This window comes from Rhyacophila brunnea, unplaced genomic scaffold (genome assembly GCF_057557595.1).
Source record: "Rhyacophila brunnea isolate RB1 unplaced genomic scaffold, BYU_Rbru_1.0 scaffold_20, whole genome shotgun sequence".
Classification (NCBI taxonomy): Eukaryota; Metazoa; Arthropoda; class Insecta; order Trichoptera; family Rhyacophilidae; genus Rhyacophila; species Rhyacophila brunnea.
This window is the reverse complement of record NW_028232860.1, coordinates 32,509,882-32,534,639: the sequence shown is the minus strand read 5'-3', so window position 1 is coordinate 32,534,639 and position 24,758 is coordinate 32,509,882. Positions and strand designations below refer to the sequence as shown.

The 24,758-nt window shown below is 33.7% G+C and overlaps 1 protein-coding gene across 2 annotated transcripts in view; it reads left to right on the top strand.

Annotated features, from left to right (window-relative positions):
• Coq6 (ubiquinone biosynthesis protein COQ6, mitochondrial) overlaps positions 1 to 24,758 on the top strand; it is an 89,359-nt gene that overhangs the window by 62,164 nt on the left and 2,437 nt on the right. For both annotated transcript variants that reach the window (XR_015070820.1, XM_085948358.1), the window contains exons 4-8: positions 15,371 to 15,478; positions 16,483 to 16,653; positions 18,977 to 19,182; positions 21,259 to 21,374; positions 21,577 to 21,743. Coding sequence is in view for 1 of the 2 variants with exons in the window: in XM_085948358.1 (XP_085804484.1) it covers positions 15,371 to 15,478; positions 16,483 to 16,653; positions 18,977 to 19,182; positions 21,259 to 21,374; positions 21,577 to 21,743 (768 nt within the window). In the remaining variant the exon portion in view is untranslated. The remainder of the gene's footprint in view (positions 1 to 15,370; positions 15,479 to 16,482; positions 16,654 to 18,976; positions 19,183 to 21,258; positions 21,375 to 21,576; positions 21,744 to 24,758) is intronic.

Sequence of the window (24,758 nt, the reverse complement as noted above, 5' to 3'; positions counted from 1 at the left end):
AAACATTTGATGACTGCATAAAGTATTTTTATTACATAAAATATTATTCTTTTAAACCTCTCGATCTAATGTTTTAGAATATAGTCATATTTCAGTACATACATCTGCAGTGGTGTTAAGATTTTTTACATTTATTACCCGAGAGATAGAATCGATAGAATAATTTGTTTATATATAGTTTGGTTTAGGCATGGCTTAAGGGGGGACATGCTCGTCGTAGGTCAAAATTGAGTTTTTTTTGTATTTTCAAACCATGATCCTGGACATTCCTTAAAAGTTGTACATTATCTATTTATATAATTTTGAAGCCTTATTATCCTTTATATTTATTTTAAGTATTTGATGACTGCATAAAGTATTTTTATTACATAAAATAGTATTCTTTTAAACCTCTCGCTCTAATGTTTTAGAATATAGTCATATTTCGGTACATGAATGTGCAGTGGTGTTAAGATTTTTTACATTTGTTAATTTTTTAACGCATTTATAAAACCATTAGTATAATTAATGACGAGATAATTTTAGTAAAATATTTACGATAAAAAATTATATTGATAATCTCTGTGATCCCAAATTTTACAAGAATTAGGCATTTTATTATTCAAAAGATCGGCAAAATTAACACATTTGAAGATAATTCTAAAGATACTAATTATAAGCTATGTCTTTGACCATTCAAGTGTGATCAACATCCTACGAATAATCATTGCTTTATAATAATTATTGACCTAAGAATAAGGTAGTGTTTTTTTGAAATACGCCATTTCTTTTGGCATTCCCCAGTGGTTAAGCTACAACATACGGCCGTAACCATAAATTGACAAACTAAAACTGAAGTAGGGAGTAAGATCATGTTAACGCGCGTGTTTAAACATGTACCTAACCGATTTTTTTAAACGGTACATGTAAAATTAATGTTTACATTATAATAGTGAAATATTTACGAGGGCACGTGGGCCGTTAATTAGCATATATATATATGTTTTATAAGCGAAAAACATTTCAACGAAAAGTTGTATAATCTTACGAGTGGTGGAAAAACTATTTTGATGATTTAAATAGATCATTCCGATGCATTACCAAGAATTTCTGTTAGGATAGTTTTTAGTGGAAGTGATTATTCGAAGATCCCGGACCTATATACTCCTGGACACCGCATCCATATGTGTAACGTATGCGGCATGGCTCCCAGGCTAGAATCTGTGGTGGGCCCCACTGGTTAGGATTAGGTAGTGTGACATTATACAGTAGCGTTTTCCAAATGGATCCACTTGAATTACGGAATTGTCGAGATTCCACACACAATAATCAAAATAATTACAAGATAAAAAGAACTTTTTATATACAACGTTTTTAAATTTTCTGTTGAATCATATAAACTTGACTCGACTAGCTTAAACGATCAAAAAAATTTGTACTTGATAGAAATACTGAATAATGAAATGTCATTTCATATTGATTTCCATAGTAACGCACGTATATATTATTTAATAATTTAGTTGCTAGGACCCCCTAGCAACCAATAATGTTATCGAAATAACTTTTCATACAAAACAGAATTAACTGAAAATGAATTCGATTCTACTTAAAGATGGCTAAAAGTAATAAAAAAAATGCATTGGCATCGTGTTCTGATATATTCTAAAAGTTTCAAATGTCTGGCTAGTCGGGAAGTTAGAAAAAATATGTAGGTAAGTTTCAGGTGTTCCAAATTATATATTTAGTTATATTCTATAATGTTCTGGAAGTGTTAAGGAACTTCATGTTCTGATGATTCATCAAAATAGCCAAAGCGTGATGAGTAAATTCCGCGTTGTTTTAATAATATTGACAGTGATAATTCAGCTGTTTTTTTTTTCAAATTTTATTGTTTTTTTAAGGCAAAGAAGCCGATTTAATTTGATTAAAACGCGTGGCCACACGAAGGTGGTTTTGGCAATATCCTGTTTTGTATCTTCCCAGGGTTTCTGCAACTGTATTATAAATCAAGACATTACGTAACTGTATTTCGTGCCCGGCCTACCACCGCCAGCAATGAACACCTACCTAACCCCCTGCAATAATCATTGGTGGGATACGCACTGCTCACCTACCAGTTGTTGAGACGTGTCGCTACCTCAAGTGGCGATCGTGTACACGTAGCCAAATTATCGTCCAGTAATTTTGATACTATTTACAAGTCAAAAAACTTTTTTCTAGATACTCATTGTAAAGCTGATTATACGACCCATTTTATGTTTCACGAGAAAGTCGCGATCTACGCAAAATGCACGTCCATGTATTTATTAATTGCACCTTGCACCAATAGTGTGCATTTTAAACTATCGCGATAATAAATGTTTACACGTAAAAGTGCTGACTGCCTCACCAATTTTATTCTTCAAGAGTAAGCGAGACGCGATGTTGTCATTTTATACTATTTGACAGGTCGTGAAAATCGGTTAACCTCAAAATAACTCTGCGTGGTGTAATTCGTTTTGTTTACCAGCAGGTTCGCTACTATCGTTTTACTACGCGGTCCAATTGTCGCGTAAAATTCAGAAGCTTCTAAACTTTTTTGATTCATGCACGCAATCTTGCAATTTGCGCGATAATACGTGTTTACATGTGCATTTTTTTGTTATGGTCGCGATAATACGTACTTACAGCAGGACGTTTTGTACCTCTTTCCATTTGAGGTTTTTAGCAAACTCTATTACATCGCAAAGCCTTGTCTGTTCCCTTATCCACTCATTCCTATTTTTTTCCTTTCGCCTTATGCCCAGCATGCACCCCTCCATAACACGTTGTGCTACTCTTAAGTTTCTGGATCTCTCTTTTACTTAGGGTCCATGTTTCACACTGGAAGCACACACTGGTGGAACACTTTGCGCTTTAGGCACAGTGGGAGGTCACTTTTAAAGACATTATTCAGGCAGCCAAAAGCACTCCAGCCTAGCTTTACTCTGCGAACAATTTCATCAAATTAATATACATGTATATATTCTATACTATAGAGTATAGACACTTGTTGTCCCAGATAGATGTAGTTTTTCACCTGTTCGCGCTGAGTGCCATCGATGAGGATCTTTTTTTGTCCCGCAAAGCAGTTAAACATGACTTTCGTCTTTGATAAATTTATTTTCAAGCCTACTTTGTGGCTTACTTCATCGTGTTCCTGCATTCTGCTTTGGGGGTCTTCTGAGTCTTTCGAGAAAACTACTATGTCATCGTATCATACTAAATGGTAATTCTAATAAGAAATACAGTCGAACTTGGTTATTACGATCACGGAAATAGCGAGATCTCGGATGCAATGAGGAAACATTCGTTGACGTTTTAGTTTACGATTTTCTCCATACATTTATTCATTTTTATAACGACCTACTTCTCTGGTATACCGAACAAAACTGTTAATGTGTCGATCGTTTAAAAACAACATTTTCGGCCCTAAGCAATAAAATCCGACCGGGAAGTTAACTAGACCGATGCCGCCGGTATCGGATCACGTTTATGACACTAGTTAAGTGTCTAAGTACCTGGACAACGTTTAAAAAGTATCCACGCATATGGTTGAAATTGCATGTAAAAAGTCAGTAGGCACTAACCAGCGCCGGCGGCTCAGCACTTCATTATTACAATGAACAACTTCTTTTGTAGTTTATGATGAGATGAGTTTTACGGTAGTATTCAGATTTTTTTTTGTTCTATGCTTAAATAGAACGTGGCGCGGAACATTTTATATAACGATATAACGAGTAATGCTTATAACGAGCAAATTCAGTCGGTCCCATCTTCTTCGTAATAACCAAGTTCGACTGTATATCCATTTTTCAAAAGATCCTTATTATTATGTACTTTGTACCTAATTAAACCTAATTTAACTCTCGCGTACAGTTGAATAGCACTGATATTATCTAAATTCACTGTCACATGGAGTAAACCCGTAAAAGATACGGTCAAATCACCGCGGAAGTACCTACGCTAAATAAAAACAATCATCTCCTTCAGCACCGAACCACACTTTGACGTCACTGAAGTTTCGCTGTGTGTGTGTGTGTGTGTGTGTGTGTGTTTAGGTGAATCACCGTGTAACATTGAAACATTGCTTTATTTTTTACTGTGGAAAACCCCAAACTTTCTACAATCTTACGGCCTACTCCGGGGTTGGGGAACCTATTCATGTCGGAAGGCCGCATAATTAGCTTCACTTCACTTCATTCAAGTATATTATTAATACTGTACATACGTACTGATACCGAGAAGGATGGGGTGGAGAACTCACATTTATGCTGGCGGCGTTCTTCACGAGTATCACCTTGATTGAGGGTTGTGTGGACATCAGGACAAAATTATAACACAGAAACTTCGATTCAAAACCTCCGCGCAGAGGATATATTTAATCACACTAAATTATACAAGCGTGGGTTGTAATAACATTAGGGTGGACATCGATTAGTTTACATTATTAATTACACTTAATGGAGTCTTAGATTTAGTTATCGCACAGTCGTCACATTATATGGGAACACGTGTTTGAGCACATTATTTAATTTAGTTTCGCGGGCACTTTAATATTCGTCGCAATCTTGGCCGATAATCAAACATAGATTTAGTAATTGGTTAGAAACACGGTTGATTATGCGGTTCCCGCGGGTGACGCTACGCGCCGGCGTAACACTCGTTTTGTGTTGTCACTTCATTGTAGGGTAAATCTCAACTGATTTTATTTTTCAAAAGCATCTTTAATTTTTTGGCGGGTCCATCCTACTCAGGAGAGGGGCAGAGGGGCGCGGGTTATTCGAGAAATGTTTAACTCTGCCTGGGCGGCGGTCAGTATTCAAGGTCGCCTGAAATTTCTTAGAAAAATGATCAGGTACTCGGCCCCGCTTTCGCCTGTCGAAGTGCGTTGCGATGATGTTATTTCGTAAATCAGGGGAGGCAAATCCTAACACAAGGGCGTATGATTAGGTTGTGGATGTGTGATTTGAAACTGCGGACCAGGGGTTTTTTCGTCTGGTGACAGTACTTATATAGTATAATTAAGCGTAGGACTAATGAGTACACAAATTATGGTTCTTGTCTATTCAGTGGAAGCCAGCAGCAAACAACTTTTAAAAATAGCCGATATACTGGATTATTTATTAGGTTATGTTATCATTAGGCTTAGGATTCTTTGGTATTTAAATATTTTTTTTGAGCGGCCCCACAACAAAATATCAAAAATATCTAACTGTTTCAGAGAATTTTGAAACATTTAAGCCCTATTTTTAAATATTTTTGTATAATTACATATTTTTACATATTTTAGGTTTAAGAACATATTATTTTCACATAAACACAAAATTAATTAACACAATTGAAATACTAGTGGAGTAAATTAATATTTTAAACAATACTGCTGCTAAAATAAGAAAATTTTCCTGGACCAATTGGAATAAAAATAAGTACAAAATTAAATAGTGTTTTAAATAAAAATACTGGACAAACGCTGTAGAATATTAAAGCTGTTTTGGAAAATCCATCAGATGCCTCAGATGTTTAAATTTTTTCTACTTCAGAAATAGTTTCATTTACATACGCAATAATAACATCTGTAAAAATGGAAAGAAGTTTTTACATGTATAAAAATTTGCTAGGATCAAATCGTCAAAGATTCACTTTCGAAAATTTGAAGCATTATTTTATTATTTATTGCAGATAATAAAGCGTTTTCTGTTTGTGAATAAATAATAAACTAAACTGTTTAAATACATATAGGTTTATGATTTATTGTAATATGTACTTAAGTACTTAAATTTAGCATTTATTTTTGTTTTTTAGCACATAATTATGAAATTTTAATAACATATTTTCCAATTATATCTACATATTTTAGGTACATATTATTCATTTTTAGCACCTAAAAATCCTAAGCCTAGTTATTATTCTTGAATTCATCAATTTTGCCGAAATCGGCAATGAAAATTGCCGCAGTTCCCACCTGGCTTTCAGTAACAGACTTGTAGGTACCCAAATTATTGTCTACAAGTCTACATATTTGACGTAATAAGAATATGTAACGATTTTTTCAAAATCTAAGTAACTATTTACCATATTTAAGAAAGAATTTGAATGGTTTCTTAATTTTAAGTATTATTATAATGAAAATAATAAATAACGAACTTAACAATATATGAATACAAATAAAAGGATTTAAAGCCAGAGCCCACTACGCCGACAAGTCGCAGAGTTTCCCCCCTCTTTACACTTCACAGGACATAAGTACATATCCCTACCTCAGTACAAGGATACACTGTTTGACAAAAACCTGTTTGAAGAAAATGACTGTCAAAGTTTTTGAATACCAATAAGAAAGTAATTAGATATATTTATAAAGTATTTAAGTATATATTATTATTTTGTAAATATCCTAAAAAAAATAACATTTTATCTAAAGGATATTATAAAAAACCACATTAAATTCCTTCCCATATTTTAATTAAATCAATTTATGTGATAAAGTGTAGTATTACACTAAAACAATAATTATAGGTACTCCTTTGATATTCATGTTGATGTCATACAAATTTATCTGAAATAGTATGGTAAAATAATTTTCTACAAAAATAGTGCAGCCTTATCCAGAAACTTCAACTGGCTCTCCATATTTTGTAAGTCATAAGTCAAAACCACAGAACAGATAATAAATAGAATACCAATATGCTATATTCAATACGCCGCAGGGTGAAGCAGGCTTTTGAATGTGTGAGTGTCCTACGAAAATGAAGCACGCATTATGCACGTGCAATAGTGTGTGTAATACACCAACATTAAATGAGCGTAAATGCATAAACCGAGGGAAGTTTTCAGTATTCGACGTAAAACGTATTCTAGACACGAGTGTAAGTTTAACCCGCATTCTTCCTTACTCGAGTCAGTTACCTGCTATCGCCTTACCCGTTGTGTATTTCAGTTCCCATTATTTCTGAGTTCCCTGGTCAAAACTGACATTTTGACAAAAGTGTACCTACCCTTTTACTGAAGCAGCGATATTTTGTTCAAATTTGTTTCATAAAATCGAAAATTCTCAGTAGATAATAAATAAATCAATATCTTAGAATATTTAAATAGATCAGCTCAGCAGGACTTATTTATTTAGCAATGTACCACTGTTATATTATAAGTAGTTGTCTGCTGTACATATATCACTGATCAAAACTTTCTCCATTGCATTAAATAAAATTTCCATTGTTGGCAAAATCCAATTCGTTAAAAAAGTTATGTGGTAATTACAAAAAATTCCCAGCACACGTATTTAAGACCAATTTTTTCCTCGTTGCTCTGAATTTTGGTCACGTCATGGTCATACAATATTATCATGTTGCCCATGTGTAATCAATTCTTCGTCATTTTATTAAGCATTTATTTATACACGAAGGATTTCTTTTGAAATGCAATGGAATTTAATGCTGGGGAAATCTGCGAAAAAATAAACCGTTGAACTTAGTTTAAAGTTTAAACATTCAATAATTTTATGAATAAAGATTTATTTGTTTAGAAAATAGTATTGTGGGCTGTGGCATTGCAGGTATTGGCCAATGCTCCAGGATACATAGTAAAATACAATATTATACAAAGTAACGTTGATTTCTTTATTTGAGGCGTCTAATTACAAAAAGCGACAAGTCTACAATTCAAAATTTTCGGGAAACAAGGTTTTTATGTTTCATGCTTTAATTATTTGTTTTAACGTGAGATTATTTTTTCCATTGTATTCTATGTCAAAATTAGAACCAAATGGCAATTTGTTTTAGCCGATAAACTCTTAAATGTTATAAATATAGGCAAAATAAAATTGGACGTAGCGCTATTTGTATCTCACTTTTTAATTTACTCCGCATAAGGCACATATTTCCGTGGCACTGTCATGAGTTTACCAGATGCTACAGTATGGGAGACGCCCTTTTCAATATTGAACCTTCCCTTATTGGTTGACTTAAACGCACGCGAAATCAATCAAGCTTTAAATAATATGAAACACGGACTTGGCGCTTTTTGTAATAAATCGAGACTTCAAATATTTTTTTCGTAGGGTTATGTCGCATTTTGGAATTTATAGATCAATACATATTGTGTAAAATTATACAAAGAATACGTGCGTATTTTTTTCTCGATTTTGACCAAATGTGGACTTATCGCTTTTTAGAATTAGACGCCTCGTTTATTTAAAATTTGATCAACCGACAGGATCATTCACATAATAACAGAATGTTAATATAAATTAGGAATCGAGGGCATCCGTTGTTTGTTCTCCCAAGGTGCAGAACTAACCTGCCATTAGTGATGCCAATTGGGAGAGCAATATCCATGTTTAATGAAATCGCTTCAAATATTGATATATTCCACTTCCGTGAGCGTGAATTTAGGTGGACGTTGTTTTATAAGTTTTTAAGATAGGGTCTATCAATAGTTCACTCTGTGTGCTTCCATCTACTTTTATTTCTTTTCTTATTTTATTACTTATTGTATTTTGTATTATTAACTCACATTTCTCTGTATTTTATGTCATGTCGTAAACGCTTTGAATTTATAATTTGTTATGTTCATTATAATTATGTAAAATAAAGAAATTTGAATATAAAATTAAACAATACGTGATGATCCCGAAAATAAGCGAGTACAGAAAGCATGATAATTAAATATTAAATACATTTATGAAAAATACTTTGGACACAGTATATAGTACCTACTTATAAGAGAATGAAAATATAAATTACATTACATCTAAATTACATCTTCTGAATGGGTTTGTTGGCCCATTTTATGTTATAGTATTTTTAATTAATAGAAGTAATTATAATCTTAACCTATTTAACATAATATTCACGATAATGGAGGATCTGGAAATGTAAATGGAATATCATATATTACGCTCCATCTCTATAGGTACACAAAAGTTCTCTTCAACATCATTGTGATTGGGAATGGACAACTGGACGCCAGGACAATTGGACGCTGCACTGTTGTAGACACGTATACAGAACGTAGACGAGGAATTTTAATCAGTTTATATCTACTACTTAGTAGCTTTAATTCATTTTACTCTTAACATAATGTTTTTTTTTATTGCGGTTTGAGAATTACCATGCCTAAAGCGTCAATTACATTGAGCTTCTTTACGAGCTGTTTGTTGGCGAATTTATAATCTGCCTCTAAAGTCGCCCAGTGTAATCATCGAACAAGCTAACAAGCAGGTTGTAGACACTCTACCGAAAAGTTGAAAGCCGGTCAACTTTACACGCTACACGCCGGCGTCTGGGCCTACTGCGTCTGCGCAGTAGCAACCTCCTGGTAAAAAAACGAACTACGCTCTGTCAAAATAGTCGCTGGCTTGTGGCTTCTCAGCGAATTGAAAGTTTTGTGTGTAATCATAAAATCGCAGTAGCTGAATCGCCCGCTTTTAAATTCGTCAACAAACAGCTCGTAAAGAAGCTCAATGTAATTGACGCTTAAAGCTTTTTATACAAATAACTTAAACATATGTACGAGTAAATCATTATTTACGTGTGCATATTTAAATTCTCACCGACTATTAAATCATAATATAATAATTTAAATATAAACAATAATGTTAAATATTTTTTTTAAGTACCTATAAGTACCTAACGTCTATTTATTTTCGAATTGCGTGGCGTCCAGTTGTCCCGGCGTCAAATCGTCCTAAACCCTTGTGATTAACCCAATTTATACATTACCATGAACTGCTGAACCTCTTGACATGGTTGCTAGATAGATACTAGGTTCATGAATAATTAAGGTATTGGATGCGTCGACAGGTAGTTACAGATCGGCGTTCTTAACACATTGATCGCCAACTAGTTTTACATAAAATAGTTAAAAAATGATTATTTGTTTTTAAGGTATTATTTGATAGGTTATGAAAGAATATAATGTTTTTTTTTTCATTTTGATGATTTTTCTACGTAAATATTGGTTTTTATGATGTGCCGGCCACATGTGTCCGTCGCGGCGCCAACAAGTTAATTTATTCTATTGCGCCGTGCCGGCCATTTCGCCGGTCACCTGTCCATATGTGTTGACGAGAGCATGGTGCCATTTCGCGGTCGAATTATATTTAGATTTAGATAGTATAATAAACACAAAAGGCACAAATACGGAATAAAAGTTTTCAAATTGGGTAGTATCATACCTGGATACACATAAACTGGAAATATACGTATACATACCTTATAATCATTTTTGTTATTCTATTTTTTTATTATTTACATATTTTTTATAACTTACATTTTTATAATCTATTTAATTTTTATTTTTATATCAATAAAAACACATTTAAAATTTAAAAGGAAAACTTTTTTTTTCATTATGTACATTCTTTACATTAGTGAGCCTATATTTTGTGACTGGGAAGACATATTTTCAGGCCAAGTGGCAGTAATATACAGAAGGGCCATGCCGGTCACCGCGTATCGAAAAATGCACTGCGAGCGTGCCTGCCGGCGCTGTAGAACAACTCTAAGACAGGTCTTCTTTGCCGGTCACCGGTGACCCCCATGGCCCCCTGAACGTAATCCAATGCCGGTCACCGGTGACCCCCATGGCGATCAACGTGTTAATTATGTACTATAATAAATACTTTGTTGAGATCACCTACTTCATTATTAAAATACAGAACCTTGAAGAACAAAATGACACTTACATATTTTAGAAGGCCATTGTTATTAATCTTGTAATGGTCTTCAATTATTATGATTTATGTTTTTAAAATACAACGCATGTTTTCAAATTAACAGGTAAATTACCTCGTATGACATTTACTTAAATTTTTGACCTTCAAATTCGAATAGGTTTTTTTCTCAAATCAAACGTATAGAAAGGACATTCGTTGTCACATTTATCCATACAAACATTACGCAATGTGACCAAAACAGTTTCCGTGCAAATAAACAACAAAACTTTGAATATTTTAAAGATATGAAGATATAATATAGATTATAGGTAATATATAAATCACTTTCATTTCATATACCTAGACCAGTGTTTGTCAAACTATTTTTATCTGACGCCACATCATCTCTATTTAGTTTCCTGTAATTCCAGTAGCGAAGAACTCTTCATTTATTTATTTTTCTTCGCTGCCCATTCATAGTATGTTTGCTTCGAAGATAAATAATTATTTTATTTATTTTTGCAATTTGACGATCGTAGACAGAGCTGCCTCATTCCATATGTGCAGTATGTCTGATGAACAAGGGCGGCTAAAACATCCCATTTTTACAACGTTTTTCTTAGCCCGTATTCTTATTTATCCGGTGGTTCTTTGTCCGGTACAAACCTTGCAATCGATTTTTAACTAACTTCCCGACTAGCTAGACATTTGAAACTTTTAGAATATATCAGAACACGATGCCAATGCATTTTTTAATACTTTTAGCCATCTTTAAGTAGAATTGAATTCGTTTTCAGTTAATTCTGTTTTGTATGAAAAGTTATTTCGTCACCATTATTGGTTGCTAAGCGGATGGTCCTAGCAACTAAATTATTAATATATACGTGCGTTACTATGGAAATCAATATGTATGTCAAAATGACATTTCAGTATTATTTGCTAGTCAAGTCAAGTTTATATGATTCAACAAAAAAATTAAAAACGTTGTAAGTATATAAAAAGTTCTTTTTATCGTGTAATTATTTTTGTTTGTTTTCTTTTAACGTTAAGTATTAAAACTTTATAAGATTATGGACCCCCATTTTTTCACAAAGGTACCCTCCCAGATGATCGTTTTCCAAAAATCCTTGGATGGGCTTTCCACCTAGTACCAACCTAATTAAAAGATGTTTACAAAGAACTACATTTCGGCAATCTATTGAACCCTCGCGATCCTCTCTAATCGTCATATAACTTCGAGAGACCATTCAATATTTTTGTATATTTCTCGATGGTGTGCTGATTCTAACAAAAACTTTGTCTAACCAAGATAGAAATAAAATATTGCCATAAATATTTTTTATTTTCTTGTGGTGTCAGATTTAATAGCCGGATTAGTATACCATTCATCAAACCATTAACTTCACATCTTTAATATTATTTAGGGAGAACAAAATAATTAATTTCAAGTTTTATGAATGTCTCTCTGGCTTCTATGTATATTCTGGTACTTATAGATACCTCATAAATTATCTTCACTAGTTATTTAAACTAAATAGCTTTACTGTATAGGACAGGGTTGGCGAACCTTTTTACGTACGCGTTCCAAAATTTTCCAAATATTATTTTTCGACTGTCTGACGTGCCGAGCAGTTTTTCATGGAGTAAAAATGGTTTTTAAGAATGCTATTAAAAAGTGAGTAATATACAATTGAGTAATTGAGATTCAATTTTTCATCGTGTTTCTAGCCCAGGGATCGGCAAACCGCGGCTGCGGCTCTTTGTGTATTGGCGTGCGGCTCTTTGCCAAATTCCCAATTCACAATTCTTACAAAAACTTTTGCAAAATTCACAATTTTTATTTTTTGTTATTATTTGTACACTTAAATTATGACATTACATACGCCATTATATACATTATACTACGAGTATAATGACATTATCGCGAGCCTAATTTATTTTTCCTTATTTGGCTCCTTTGGTCTAAGAGTTTGCCGATCCCTGTTCTAGCCGAAGGCATATCTTTTATTCTTTTCAACATTTTTTTCCTTGTTTTCAAATTTTGGAACCATTTTAACCACGCTTCTTTCATATATTCCATATCACTGAACAGTTTTCCATTTTTAGCAATTACCTATGTTTGAGGCAAAATAACAAGCAGCTGTTTATATTTGAATGACTACCGATAAAAATCATCAGGTTTGTTAATTGAATATTTTAATTACCCGATTGGTCTCAAGCATTGTAAATCGATCAAAATCAGAGTGTCGCGGCGCGGTTTCCCCCGTCGCCTGATGAGGCCAGTGCGATAATATTATGTGACGCATAAACCCCAAGGACTGACCCATGCAATTATATATTACATTAAACGGAATGCTTATTCTTGAAGAGTATTTGCCTGGTATTTGTTATATAAAGCGGTCTGTCATTTATGCATGACTTTTGTCGTTTCTGTTTGCGCATTGATTGGTAAATATTACTATTTATATATTATTTTTAAACAATATTAAAAACCAAAGAAAATACGTATGGCTGTTGTCAATATTTTTTTTTAATTTTAGGTACTTATGGTTACATACTTATATTTGTAAAACTTTTTTGTACTTAATTTTTTTTAAATTATTTTAATCAGGTTTTTTTCTCCTCAAACGCGTGCCGGTTTGCCATCACTGGTATAGGATATAACGAGGGTATACTGACAGAACGCATTAAGTCAGTTTTTGATGTTTTTCTGTTTTAAATGCCAAAATGTATACAATTTTACGCATCACATCCTGGGAAAACGCATTAATTAAGTCATAGGGTGTATGTTTTGACAATAAAAACATTATTAAGTCATATTGTTATTTTTTTTATTCTGACAGAAAGCATTAAGTCATGTGTTCTGCGTGTACGACATACAGTACTTGTAGTATGCAATATCTATCAAGTCACAAATAGATAACAAGGATGAAGGTGATGTCGGCACCAATTATTTTTAATTATCTAATATATAAAAAATAATATTTGTTTGTGGGTTTGTTTGTTTGTTCGTTTTGAATGCACTGCCATACCGTTCATCCGATTGCGATAAAACTTTGTCAACTTATTGCTTGCACTTTCGCGAAGAGTATAGGCTATACTAATATATAAAAATGAATGTCTGTCTGTCTGTATGTCTGTCTGTCTGTGTGTCTGTCCCGTATGCGTTCCTATACCATTCATCCGATTGCGATGAAATTTTGGTAAGTGGTTGTATGCATACCCATGAAGGTTTCTGAATTAGAAAAATCATCATCTTCTTCTTCTTCATTCTATTTTCTTTTATTCGTATGGTTCTTATACCATTCATCCGATTGCGATGAAATTTTGGTAAGTGGTTGTATGCACACCCATGAAGGTTTCTAAATTAGAAAAATCATTATTTTCTTCTTCTTCTTCATTCTATCTTCTTTTAGTCGTATTGTTCCTATACCATTCATTCGATTGCGATGAAACTTTCATCGGTTGTTGTGGTAACACCCGTAAAGGTTTCTGAATTAGTACATCTTCTTCTTTTTCTTCTTTCTATCTTCTTTTATTCGTATGGTTCCTATATCATTCATCCGATTGCTATGAAACCTTCATAAGTTGTTGTGGTAACACCCGTAAAGGTTTCTGAATTAGTACAACCATCTTCTTCTTCTTCTATTCGTATGCGTTCCTATACCATTCATCCGATCGCAATGAAATTTTGATCAAGTATTGTGCTCACGCCCGCCAAGGTTTCTGAATTGAGGCAACCATTTCTTCTTCTTTTTCATCTATTCTATCTTCTTCTATTCGTATGCGTTCTTATACCATTCATCTGATTGCGATGAAATTTTTGTAAGTTGTTGTGCGCACACCTGCAAAGGTTTCTAAATTAGTATTATATAAAATACAAAGTTCGATTAATCCAATTTTGGTTTGTTAGTGCATATTAATAACATTAATAACGTTTGCGTATTTTGGATTCGATTTTAATTTAGTGTTCTTTTGTTTGACCTTTACTCCTATTAGAATTATTTTCATATTGATATATTGTATTACACAGATATTTTAATATTAAAAAAATAATTAACTCTTATTATTTTTTAAATATCTAAGAATCCAATTTTGGTTTGTTAGTGCATATTAATAACATTAATAACGTTTGCGTATATTGGATTCGATTTTAATTTAGTGTTCTTTTGTTTGACCTTTACTCCTATTAGAATTATTTTCATATTGATATATTGTATTACACAGATATTTTAATATTAAAAAAATAATTAACTCTTATTATTTTTTAAATATCTAAGATAAATATAACCACGAAGCGACCCTGTGCGAAGCCGGGTACTTCAGCTAGTATAATATATAAAAAAATATAATTATTAGTACCTACCTAGTATGTATTATTATATAACGTTTATTGCTGTATTATATAACGTATATTTTATGCCAAAAAGGTTATTCTGTATAATGTAGAAAAAATATTTTTAAATCATAAAAAAATCTGTGTGAAATCTTTGAAAAAAAAAAGTCTTTTTTGTGATTATCTCAGAACTTGTTATAATGACTTAATACTCTCTGTCAGTATACTCTCGACAAACTTCCTTATTAAAGTTGTGTTGTTTACTGTTTCATTAATACGAATATAAAATTATCAAGTATCTAAATGTTATATAGCCATATCTTTTAGTAGGTAAAATTGCTACGTTAAGTATTTAATACACATATTAATCTTTTATTTTTCAGATCGGCGCAGATGGAGCCAATTCAAAGGTCAGGAAATCGATGGGAGTCCAGTACGTCTCATGGAACTATAACCAGATGGGAGTAGTGGCCACACTCCAACTTTCAGAGGTCAGTCTGTTTCTAATATCTTTACAATAATATTATGTCAGCATCAGGAAACTCATGGTGTACGAGCACAGGCAGCGCCATCTTTAGATTAATAAAGCCTCAGCATATCTTTTTGCATAAACAACGAGAGGTCCACTGTTCAGCTGTCAAAATCAGATCCCAGATTGCTTGACATATTGATTCGCCCTTTCTCGTTTCAAATTGAATTATAAAAAATTCTCAAATAAAATATATTAATTATCAGTGTTTTTAATAAATAATATACATTCCCGTTATTCATCAGCTGTCAAAGTCAGACTAGTCCTTCACACAAAAACCGGTGGTAATATCGATTTCCTCAATTCTTAAATCAAATATATTAATAAATTATAAATAATATACATTTACCCTACTTGGTGTGTCTGTACTTATTATGTACACTCGTGATTCCACACATTATGACGAGTTCTAGCATATATGGTACATGTTAAAATAAGCGCGGGACAAAACAATATTATAAATCGATCACGGTATAATGAATTTGCATGAACCAGGGTGTGAACGGTGGTTATATCGATGGCTCAGTTCCATAGAAGGACAAGTCCAAAATTTGATGTTTTGAGTTACATTACCCATTATATTCGAATATTGCTCCTTTTCAGTTCCACAAAAGGACAACTCGTAAAAAATACTGGTTTTCTCTCGTTGGACAGATGTCTGCATATGGAAATAAATAAACTTAAACTTATAAAATTACATATTATGTACTTGACTTTCTTTTTCAATGTTTCGATGCACAAATGTATGTCCAGTTTTGTATGTTTTGAGCAAATCTTCTTTAAAAGATTCAAATCAATTGAAGATCAATAGAGATAATATATAGACACATCATGAATTTAACTATCAAGTACCTACCCTATTTGGACGTAGACTATTTTTACATTATAAAGGTACATTATGCAACCAGGCGTTTTGTTAAAAAATGGACATACAATATCTGTGCAATAATTGATGTATTTTTTTAGTCCACAGAAAATACGACTGCGTGGCAGAGATTCCTACCGAAAGGTACAGTGGCGATTCTACCGCTCACCCATGATCTCAGCTCGCTGGTATGGTCCACCGCGCCTGCCGAAGCCCGGTCCCTGATTAGCATGCCTGAGGAACAGTTTGTGGATGCTCTTAACCAAGCACTGGTCGGTAGTATTCTTTTACATTTTGTTTTTTTATTAACAGTATTAAACACATGATTTATTGTTTTTTTTATCAGCATTCGTCGACATTAGGGAATCCAATCCTGAGATCCCTTACTGAATATTGAATCACAATTTAGGAAACAAATCGTCGCCCCAAAAGCAAAAGGGCACTTGTGCATAAATTGAGTTTTGAGAAAAACGCATTTTAAGTGTTTTTGGAGTGAAAAAAAATCGTGGAGAGGTTATTACTTAATATTTTGACATGAAATTTGGAACACATGTGACCTAATTACTCAAGATTGAAATGCAGTTTTAATTTTTTTTTACAATTTGTCAATTTTTGATTTTTAAGAGGTTTTAAGTCACATGTTACCTTTTTCCTATATGCATTTATGAATAGTTGCACATAATTTGAAACAGTTATACATTCATCTACTGAGGTTAATACTTACAATTCAAACTCAATGTTCTTAAATTGGTATATAGGTTTCACTTCATAATATTTAAGTAAAAATGAATATTTGTGTTTTTTTTAAATATTTTTTTATTAGTGTAAGACAAAGAATTTATGAAGAACATGTATTACAAAATAAATATAAACAAAGAAATTAAGAGCAATTCAGTCATCAAGTTCATTATCCTCAGAGGCATCGGGTTCCAACAGTCTGCCAGCTATATTATAATATAATAGTATTGCTTTGTCCAACTTGTTCCAACTTCATCAGAACCACGATGACCGTGACTCTATAATAAGCAATATGCAATAGTAAAACAGCTATAAAGCGATTCCTATTTTGGCCACCGTATGAGTCAGAAAAAAGGGGAAAATGCTTAACTAAATGCGGGAGGCTTTTTAAATGAGTGAATAAAGCAGTTCCAACTTCATCAGAACCACCATGACCATGATTCTAATTCCAAATGTAGCAAAATCCCTCTTTTAATGCTTAGTCATAAATGGTAAGATTGAATGTACCAAACTTTCTCGTGTAATAAAAACTCGATACTTGTGAGCATGGAATATAGAGGACCGCCTGTAAAACAAAAGTGAAAGATTTAAAGCTGCCATCTAATAGCGCTCTAGCTTTATCTTCATCCTTTGATTTGCGAGCGTCCACTTTACGCTTATTATGATCTTCCAAAATATTTATTTGGGCCTCTTTGTCCGCTGCCAACATGTTTTTAAATTTTTCACAAATTTCACAAGTGCCCTTTTTCTGCAACGAAATTATTTTTTTTGTACAAAGGCCCTTACTCACTTTTAAATAATTAGACTTGTTACCTTTTTCCTATGTTATTTTTGTAAACATTGCTCATAGTTCCCTAAAATCGTGTACATGTTACCTTTTTCCTATACATTAAATGAAGATCAGTTTACAAAAACACAAGTAACCTTTATTTTCTTAGCTCAATTTTGAATTCATGGGTTTTGCTTCACAAATGCCGTTTTGCCCATAATGTAGAGAAAAAAATTACGAAGAAAACTGCATTCATAACTCAAAACTGACAAAATTGCACATGTGCCCTTTTGCTTTTGGGGCGACGAAATTAGCCTTAGTAATATTTTCATAAATTTGTTTTAAATATAGTGAAAATGGTTATATTTACAGTCGACCGTTCCGAAGATAGGTTTATTGCTTGAAACGGCTGTCTACGGAAATTACTCAATTAAAGTAAAATTAACAAAAATAGCTTTGTTTAAAAAGCATTATGTTAGAGTTCTACCGAGTTCGCAATCGTAAGGCAAAACTCGAATTGAAATCATTATTATCTTACGATTTATACTATTGAAAAATGATCTTTTAATTATTGATGAATGTTTATTCATTTAAATTCATTAACTTGAAAATTTTAAATGGCGAATACCTCAGAGAAATAATACTAGAGAGAGAGTTTGACTATATGTAGCCATTTTTTTTTAGATACCACGTCCAGTACAACCTAAATTAATTTGTTACTATTAACTTACTTATGAAATTATAACCATCATCTTGCTTCTCAGTAGGTACTAGCGGCCATCACATCTAAACACAACACAGTTAAACATTGTCTCTACTAATTAACTAAAAATATTTACCCACTTACCTTTTATTTTGCACAAAAACTATATATTTCAATAACACATACGTGCACATACATATATTTACCGGCTTCACATCCTAAAACCCAACTACTTAATTCATATGTCTTCTATCTTACTCTAACGCATATTGCGGATATTATATTATACGCATGCTGTCTTCTTTCTTATGGTTAGTTTTTGTTCAGGTCTTTGCTAAAATCCACTGTCAAATCAAGCCCAACTAAAATTCTACTTAATTTCCAGTTTAAACAGCTGCCCCACAATTGGGCGGTGGACTCAGCGATGGGAGTACTTTCGTCTGTGATTGGAGGATTGGGAGGAGTGAAATCCTCTTCCAGTTACCAGCTTCCACCCTCCATCCGGGGTGTCGCGCCTTCTTCCAGAGCAGGCTTTCCTCTTGGCTTCGGTCACTCTGTCAACTATGTCTCCAAAGGCGTTGCACTTATCGGGTAAACATGTACATTTGTACCTATACCGTGGTTGGCTGATCTCGTCTAGTTGTAGTCTAGTAGAAGTCAAGTTGTCAGAGGAATAGTGTTCTCTCTATCGGCGTATATTAATGAATGACTCTTTGTCTATCAAAGGAATTAAATTGACCTCTGTTTCTAATGGGGTGAACACAATATTATTATCATGTTACGTGCTGTCACACGGACAAATTTAACCTCTGGTTTCGTCATTCCGTAGAATATTTTGAATGATCACTATCTCCATAAATTCAATTATGGAAAGTACCAACTCGAGTAGTTCTTCAGATTGCGAAGGACATCGCAACTGCTATGTGTATATACTTTGCAGTTATCTATCAACAGAATAAAAAAAGCGAAAAGAAGTGTATTTTTTTCAAAAAAGATTTTTTCTATGGGTTATATATTTCTCAGAAGTGTTTTCAAATTATGTATGTTCAATAAAAAGAATGTTACATTCTTAAATTTTCTGAATTATTTGTTGAATAAAAGAAATGGTTTATTAAAAATTTATTTTTTTACTTGTACCGGAATGAAAACCAAAACAATTCTGCTTGTATAATTACAATTATTATACATGCAGAAAAAAATTGTAAATACTTTTTGTTCTTTTTTAACACTGCAACAGTCCCGTGATAACATCCAAGCATAGAAAAAATCACATAAATATATTGTGACGTTTTTATGACAAAATGTATTTGAAAAACCTGCAATTTTTGCATTTCAATGGAATCAAGTTAACAAACTGATGTTACTTGACAACAAACTTTTTGACGTCCAACGTTACTCATATGTATTCATCTCATGGCCCCCACAAGGCGAGGGTTGACAGGGCTCTAGCCTGGGGGCCCAGGCTCAAGAGGGGCCCGGCGTGGTGAGTCTCGACCAGATAAGTGTGATAAACACACATCACAAATTTGCTCTGATAGTAAAATAAAAGTTGCATGCGGCGCTATTTTCCTTCTATAATATTATTATTTAAAATTATGTGGTTGTACAACACAATTTTTAATTGTGTATCGAGACTCGACATCTCCATAATTGAAATGGATGTTTACAAATATACTATAAAACACTATATATACCTACACATTAATTTTACCGTGTACAGTGTGTACATCATGTGGAAATCGCTACTGTAGAGTGTCACACTGCCTTTATCCTTAGTGATAGGCAGGCGGGCCCGCCAAAGATCCTAACCTGGGGGCCCGCTTCATGATGTGGGGGCCATGATTCACCTTCTCACTTAACTTTACAGCCTTCTCATAAAACTTATCCCACATTAGTAACAACATTATGTGTGATTAATTTAATCGTTGCAAATATGAAGAACCGTTGCTGAAGACTTGTTTGCCAGACTAAGACGAGTGTGCCTAATGTATAAAATAAACTACAGTCAAACTCGGTTATTACGATCGCGGAAATAGCGAGATCTCGGATGTAATGAGGACACATTCGTTGACATTTTAGTTTATGATTTTCTCCATGCACTTATTCACTTTCATACCGAGCAACAACATCATCAAAAAATTTCTTAAAACTGTTTGTGTCGATCCTTTAAAAACAACATTTTCGACCCTAAGCAATAAAATCTGACCGGGCAGGATGCCACCAGGATTGGATTACGTTTATAACACTTACTAGTTAAGTGTCTAAGTACATAATTGATGTCTTCGCCGACAACATTGAAAAAATATCCACGCATATGGTTGTAAAAAATCCAAGCTTTGTGAAGTCAGCAGGTACCTCCCAGCGTTCATTACAATAAACAACTTCTTTTGTAGTTTATGAATGCCATGCTTGTTTCGGGGATTTTTACGATAGTTTTCAGATTTTTTATGTTCTATGCTTAAATAGAATGTGGGGCGAACAATGTTATATAACGATCGAGTAATGCTTATAACGAGCAAATTCAGTCGGTCCCATCTTTCTCGTAATAACCAAGTTTGACTGTATTATCTTCTTTGATGCAATCCAAAAAATATTCTCTCTTGCATAAACATAAAATAACATTATTTTTTTTGTGTAGCAATAATAAAAGCAATTTTGTTTATTCAGTGATGCTGCGCACCGAGTTCACCCTTTGGCCGGTCAAGGTGTCAATCTCGGATTTGGAGATGTTAACACGCTAGTTCAACTCTTGGCCGACGCTGTATATTCAGGAAACTTTATTGGTGAGTTGCCACAGTAATATTTGTTTAACTGTGGATTTTTCAATGCAAATAATTTTATTCATGCCCATTCCGAAAATGGGTGCCCGAAACAGATGACAATGGAAATGACTCAAATAACGTAGAATTTAACCATAATGCCTTTGTTTCATTATACTTTTTGCACTAAATGCACTAATTCTTATTAATTTGTCATTTTTCATAGGGGATAAAAGACACCTGGCGCGGTACGAATCGCAAAGGCAGCGTCACGTTGTACCGACATCTGCTGCCATAGACGCTCTGCAAAGAATCTATTCCACGGAGATTCCACCATTAGTTTTGCTCAGAAGTCTCGGACTGCAGATTACGAATGCGGTAACACCCTTAAAGGTAATTTTAACATTGTTATTGTTCATAACATTTTCTTTATAAAATTAATACTTCCATCCACTACCCGCCATCTCTCCACACCGTCGTACGGGTGTATACAGTGGCATAATAGACATTACATTCCCGTCAAAGTTGTACTGGAATTGTCCCAGGACCAACCTCCCTAAGACCTCGGTTAACATCCACTGGAGTGTGTGTGATTTCTATTCTAATTTACTATATCTTAGATGAGCCTTGACAAGAAGAGACTTTCTCAATCCCTCTAAGACAGGGGTAGTTAACCTCTTTATACCTACCGCCCACTTTTGTATCTCTGTTAGTTGTAAAAAAAATTAACCGCCCACCGGATCCACAGTAATGGTGATTTATACAGTAGGGAAGTAACTTTATTTTATAAAATTTATAAAGCAGAGTTACAGCAAGTTAAAGCATATAATAATAATTACTTATCAAATACTTTATGTCAGACTTTTGGCAGAATAAATCTTTATAAAACAACTTACTGTAGTTAAATCTATCTTTTTATTTATACTTTGCATGCATATTATAAGCATGTAGTCTGATGAAATTACATTTAATTAATTTAATTATTAATGAGATCCCTGAGCTGATGCTGCGAAACTAAATACTAGATATCTGGTCCAATTTATGTAAGGAACAAACGAAGGTCTCCTCTTTCGGAAATATTCAGGCGGTTTCTTTCTTTGGTCATCATATGATTAACAGCACTAGAGCCTGATTCCACAAGATATGAGGTAGAGGAAGGTATCAATAAACTGAATATCATTTTTCGAGGCTCTTTTGTTTGCCGTCGCACTATAGCGCCATTTAGGTTCACTTACGTAACGTGAACTAAACTTATGCGAGGGCGATACAAATAGTATATTTTCTGAAATTTAAATTGTCACGGGGAATTTTATGAAAACATAATGAAACTGTTTGTAAAACCCCTACCGCCCACCATGAAAACTAAAACGCCCACTAGTGGGTGGTAGGGACGGGTTGACTACCCCTGCTCTACGACCACGCAAACTTATTGAAAACTGAGAAATTTTCCCTCGTAGAAACCAAATTGCAATGGCCGACGGATTCAATTGAAGGTTAAAGTGACACTGAGATTTAACGTCCTAAATGTGTCAACTTAGCCTAATAGAGTCTCATATGCTTATGAAATTTATACTGAATATAAAAAAAATCGTCAGCCAGGATCGATCCACTGCTGGATGAAGGCCTCACCTAGATCCTTTATCTCTTTTCAGTCCCAAATTCTTCACTGCCATGTACTTACATCCTCCGAACTTGTTGAGTTCGTCAATCCAGTGAATATTAGGGTGTCCCTGTGGTCATTTAGTGCCCCTTGGGCACCACTGTATGATTGAATTTTTCGCCCAGAATTTTGTTGTGTAATCGCCTAGCGAGATGTTCGGCCCATTGCCATTTCAACATCTCGGCGAGCTCTATCTCAATACCACAAAGTTCTAAATGTTTATTTTTGAGAAAACAAACCTAGCAATGAACTAGGTAGTATTCTAAGCTGCCTCATTGTTTCTCAAAAAATAAACACTTAGAACCTTGTGGTTCTCCACTCGCATTTTGTCTACCTCCTTTTGAATTGGATTTTTTTCTTGTCTCTCTGCGTTTTGCCCAATATGCACCTTTCCATGCCACATTGCGTTACTTGTAGTTTTTTTTAATCCCTCTTGTGTTCCTTATTCGCTTACATTCGTGAGCACTAGTATCACATATTGGTTGAATACTTAAATACTATTCAGTCACCCAATTGTGCTCCTTTCCACTATGGTTCTCGAGCAAATCTCATCACACATCCCTCTGTCAATAGACGTTTCGCAAGCCTAATAAATACTACAAGGTTCTATTTATTTTTGACAGAACAAATTTAATAATGAAGTAGTATTCTAAACTGCCCATTGTTATTTTTGTTTTGACAACAATAAACACTGAGAACCTTGTAGTTGCGCAATCGTTTTTTTTTTGTCGGAGATAGACATAAATAAATAAAATATCGGTACAGTTCGGTTATGAGGACTACAGCGGAAAACACATTTTGAAAATTGCCGATATACTGGATTATTTGTTAGGTTAACCTAACCAAACCTAACCTAACCTAACCTAACCCAATGACGTTACCCCGGTCCTGGTATAACCACAAGGGCGTTATACCCTCAATCGGCCCTGCCCTTAGACCAGGTTGAGAACCCTCGTTTTGGGCTAGCTCAGCTCTACGTCGGAGGGGGTAGTCAACTAAAGTTCTTTTCGACACTATTGAACACACCGTAACAATATTATTATATTAATTGTCCAAAAAGAATCGCCACCTAGTAATAGGATGACGTCTGGATCCTTCAAATACTTTATTAACCTTTAATTTCATTTTATTTCGTACCCACGTGCACGAAATGTCAAGAACAGCTGTTCAACTGTCACCCAGTTTCTATACCGGATTATTTCCCCGTGAAAAAGATCGAGGAATTATTTCAAAATAAAACTCTTCGACAATACGGCTTTAAATATTTATTAAATTATCTTTTCATAGACAAATTTATTATAGTTAATATTTATAAACAGTTTAACACTATATTTTATTTCTAAACAATTACTATAATTATTATATAAACTTATTTTAATTAATTTATAATACAAAACTATTTGTATTTATTTTTATATTTATTTATAGGTATGGCTGCACACTTACTATATTATTGAGGCGCCGACTATAAAGTTCGGGAAACCATGTTCCATTTATAGATAATTCGCGAGGTACTTATGACGTAGTACCTAGTGACTTATTCGTTTATATACGAATGATTACCGTCAATGCGTTTTATATCTACGTCGCAATTTACGATGACGTCACTGGTATGACGCGACGTTTATTTCTCGCGTGCCTCCTTCCATCAGACCAGGATCCAGATCTTTGGACCAATTACAGAAAAGCGGTTTAATTCACTGTTTTGCCGGAAAATTACGAGTATTTAATTAAGTTAAAACAAGCGG